Source organism: Arachis duranensis, chromosome 1 (genome assembly GCF_000817695.3).
Source record: "Arachis duranensis cultivar V14167 chromosome 1, aradu.V14167.gnm2.J7QH, whole genome shotgun sequence".
Taxonomy (NCBI): domain Eukaryota; kingdom Viridiplantae; phylum Streptophyta; class Magnoliopsida; order Fabales; family Fabaceae; genus Arachis; species Arachis duranensis.
The window spans coordinates 90095484-90100140 of NC_029772.3; the positions used below are offsets into that span (position 1 = coordinate 90095484).

The following is a 4657-nucleotide window of genomic DNA, read 5'->3' on the forward strand; positions in this document are numbered from 1 at the left end:
ATCAACTTAAAATAAAAAGATTGAAGACCAAAATATCTTTTTTTACATAAAAGACAAGAGTGAGATGCTCAAAACAAGTTCACCTTCTTCGGTTAGTAGCTATTTCCAATTAGTGTTTTTGTTCATGGTCATCTTTACAAGAGCATTAGGTTAAAACAATAATAATTAGTAACTAGCGATCTATATTCACAGAGAAGGGGGTAGGTGTTTTATAAAGTATAAACTATCCATTTTATTGGAATAAAGTAGAAACTAAACTGGTATTGAATCTTTAATTTAAGCCTTGAGAAAGCCAATGTGGTCCCTTATTCCTTCCTTGTGTTTGTGTAAATGTCACAGTGGTACTGCTCAGAGGAGTGGTGGGGTCATTGCATTCTCCTACTATTCTACTTTTCCCATTTGGTGATGAGTCTTGTGAGCATGCTAAATGAGCCACATGATCATGTTTCTTAACATGGCTACTACTACTACTACTACCTCCTATACTTAGTGTCAAATCCACTTCCATTTCTTCATTATCACAACCACCATGGTTGCTAGGACCTGCCTCACCTCCCATAAATACTTCTTCCTCACAAGCAGGCCTTTCAAGATCAAAACCTCTACTTGAGCCTGCAGCTTCCTCTCTCATCAAATTTTGATGAACATGGAAATCTAGTCCATATGAGGCTTGTGCCACTAGATGTTGTTGCTGTTCAATAAAATGAGGATGCCTTTCATCTATGCCATTTAATAATGGAGTCAGAAGTTTCTGTTGTCTTATTTCCTTTCTGAGCTCATCCATCAGCATCTTTTGCACACTGTACAGCCTGTGCAGTTCTCTTACCTGCAAAATCCAGATTCTCTTGCTGAGCAATGATCATCATGTCCTTTCTAAGACAACAAATGGAAGTGTAATATGAGTACTGAATATGATACAATACAGGTGTAACAATATTTGAAGTAGATATGCATAAGGTACACATACATAAGTGCACATAGATTAAGAAGTTTCATAAAAAAGGTTGATCATGACAATTTTCTCATATGGCTATAGATATATAAGACTTTTGACCCTATGGATTTCATGTGATGTAATATTTGTTAAGATGAGTAGTTCAATAATCATATCACATGTATTTTTGAGTATATATATATAGATAGATAGATACATACATACCTGCTGTTTGAAGATGGCCTCATGCATCTGCATTGTCCTTTTGATGTATTCAATGTTGTTTCTTTCAAGCATCCTATCCATTATTGGATCTTGCACTTTGGAACTGATTCTAGTCTTGATGAGAAGGTTATAATTGGTCAGCACTTTGTTCTGATAATGCTCCCAGACATCCACTCCACCCACTCTCAACTTGTTGCTGTCTAATGATGTTGCAAGAAGATTTACTGAATATTCAACTTTGGTTCCCATGCCTGAAAAGAAACATGAAGTTCATTTTAAACTTTGTTCAATGCTGCTTTTACCATACTTCAACATAACAATTGGAAAACTGTAAACTCATGTTTTATATAGGAATCGTTGAGAGCTAAATTACCCCAATCAAATTGCAGTGTGATCAGCCATAGTATACTTCATATATGCTGACATTATCATGAAACATAGATTCTGCCACTTCCCTTTTTGGTGCAGAGATGCATACCATATAAAAGGAGCAGATTCTATCTTTTTTTTCATGAGATAACTTGTCAAAACAGGGCCTTCCACTTTACTAACCAAAAGTAGGAGTGTATATATATATATATAGAGAGAGAGAGAGAGAGAGAGAGAGAGAGAGCGAGGGAGAGAGAAAGGGGGACCAAAAGAATTTGCATTGAAAATGTTCAAAGTGTGTAATCATACATTGCCGGGACACTAAAGCAGCATGAATATGAACACATTAGATGTAGGCAACAGTGAGAACAATTAAAGTGGGGGTCTGTGATTGTGTGATGGAAGCACCATTACATCTTTAGAGGCTCTCTTTGGTAAATGTCTCAAAACAAATTATAAAAACACTGATAAAAGAGACGAAAAAAATCTGTCTTAAGAAGAGACATTCTGTTTGTTTATATATCTGTCTTTAAATAAATTTGTATATTCTACTGTTTTCTACATGCCTATCTATGCCTCAGAAAAGTGATCACTTCACCATTGTTTTCTTTTACAAAAGCTACTATGCTCTTTTGAGCTACTCTAAAGACAACTGAACTTTACATCTGTTAATGCTAAAATAGGGACTTAAGGATTCAACAAGATTTGAGGATCACAACATCTATCACACACACAAAGACACTGGGGAGTTTACATGTCAAGAATACATGTGCAAGCAAGTCAACTTTTATTTTCCTTTTATGTTACTCTTGAAACTTTTGATGTGTCACTGTGGATGGATGTTTGACAATTGATAATTATCATTTCCTTATCAAATAAAACTACCATATATGAAAAACATAAGGAGCATTAAATCAAACCGCAGAATCTTCTTTCAAGCCATATATATATGTTATGGACTACTATGAAGAAAAGTAAAAGATCAGAAACTGTTCTCATTAGGATATATGTCATATCATAATATGCCTTAACTAAAAAACAATGAAAATAAAGCCATATATATTTGTATTATGGACTATGTATACCTGTAATAAGAAGTAGCAAAATTGCAGCTTTCTCTGATGAAGAAGGTCATTGAACATCTTCCTCCTTCATGCCATCATTTTAAGCCATGAATCAGCCTTAAGAGAAGTTGAAGCAGTATATTCTGTCATAATTACTATCCTTGAATCTTGTTTGAGACAAAGGAGAGATCAAAAGGTATTATAGCTCATAGACAACAAGCTAAGAAATCTCTCTTTCTATCTATCTGTCTGTCTATCTATCTTTCTATCTATCTATCTATCTATATCTCTCTATAAGCACATGTAATAACCAATCAAGAATAAACATTCATTCAACCCTTTACTATGAAACAAAACAAGCTCAGATTTAAAAATGTAACAATAATTCAGGTTATGACAGGCTGTGATGAGAAGAGGAAGCTAAGAAAAATTCAAAAATGTGTCTGTATAAGTTTGAGTAAGAGTGTGATATTGAGAGAGAGAGAGAGAGAGAAAAAGAGAGAGAGAGGTGTGTGTGATGATATAATAGAATATGTATGAATGATAATAATATAATAATATTGGTGTAGTTGTAACATTTACTTTAGTTGATTGAATATTGTGGTTCATCAATCAGTGTAATGTGGGAAATGAATTGAATTGAAAGGATAGAAAGGAAAGGGGACCACAGAAAGAAAGGGTTGTATAATAAAAACAAGTGACAGTCCTAAGCATGAGCCAATGTATGGTAGGGCATGGCAGTGCAGTGCAATGAACAAGATATTCCAGACAAACCCCTTAGCTTCTTATAATCATCATCATCATTCATCATATAATGCATCATCTATCACCAATCAAAATTAGTGCTTGCTTCTTCACTACACATTTGTTTTTACAACTTGATTACATTTATATTATTCTTTCCGTACATGCACAACAACAATAAAATATCAACTTATCTGTATGTTGGTGTTGGAGAAGATTTCATCAGAATGCCAATTTTAGGTGTATGTTGTTATTATTTGGATTCCATGTGAATTTCCCTTGCCAGCCATGGAACTTTGCTAGGATTTCAAGCTGTGATAGTGACTCATTCCAACCTTATAGATTGTGTGTATACACATGCACTCACAATTATGCTGCCTAATAATATATTATTCATATAATACAGTAACAAAATATCTGCAAAATCATAATTAAAATATAAATAAGTATTATATTAAAACATGTCAATCTATTTAACGATTTTTAACTATCATTTTTATAAATAATATTATGAGGGTAAAATCCAAAACTAAAATATCTTGGGGGGTGGTGTGGTGGACATGAAAAGTTGTCAAAATCAAAATTAAAGATAGAAATTAATATATCCTCCAACTTCGGTTGTAAAGGGAGTTTAATTTGTTCTCTCATCTGTCACGGTTTATTCTCTCTCACTATTTATAACCACAAATAATTCAAGTTGTAAGATCCTACATACATGTGCGTGCGAAACACCAAAGTTTAATGCTCAACATTATTCCTACACATAACTCATCTTATTCAATATGTTCTCATTGAACTACCTACCTAATGGCCTACACATAAATCACCATTTTACACCGCACAAATGTATATATTAACCCCAGCTTGTGCTGCCATTTTTCTTTATATAATATATATGAATGATTCAATGACATGGCTTCATACATATGCTTCAACTTCAACTTGCAGTAGTTTCTTCAAAATTTGGGTCACTCAAGGCACGCGTTGTACCCTTTCAAAGGCACAAGCCGTAACAAAGTAGACCCACCCTTCCGCACTCAATCCTACTATGCCTTTTCAATTTACTTTCATCCTAAAATAAATAAATAAATAAATAAAAATTCGCATGCAGTTGTCTCTATGTGAAGTTGAGATTTAAAAATTATTAGAGGTGGAAACTCAGGTGCAGTCGACTTCATATGAAGTTAATACCTAAAAAATTTGATTGATTTGACTAAATTTTTATCTAACGGCTCTTAAATATCAACTTAACGTGAATTCAGCTTCACCTGCGTTTTCACCATTATTAGATGATTTGATCATTAGTTATCTCCATGTGAGT

At 33.7% G+C, this 4657-nt stretch overlaps 1 protein-coding gene across 1 annotated transcript; it reads right to left on the reverse strand.

Annotated features, from left to right (window-relative positions):
* Positions 1-260: 260 nt before the first annotated feature.
* Positions 261-3001, reverse strand: LOC107460271 (uncharacterized). The gene is made up of 3 exons (XM_016078629.3): positions 2614-3001; positions 1160-1410; positions 261-826 (listed from the first exon to the last, which is right to left on the reverse strand). Exons 2-3 carry the CDS (start codon positions 1406-1408, stop codon positions 272-274), a joined length of 804 nt encoding a protein of 267 aa, XP_015934115.1. The 5' UTR covers positions 1409-1410; positions 2614-3001; the 3' UTR covers positions 261-271.
* Positions 3002-4657: the final 1656 nt, after the last annotated feature.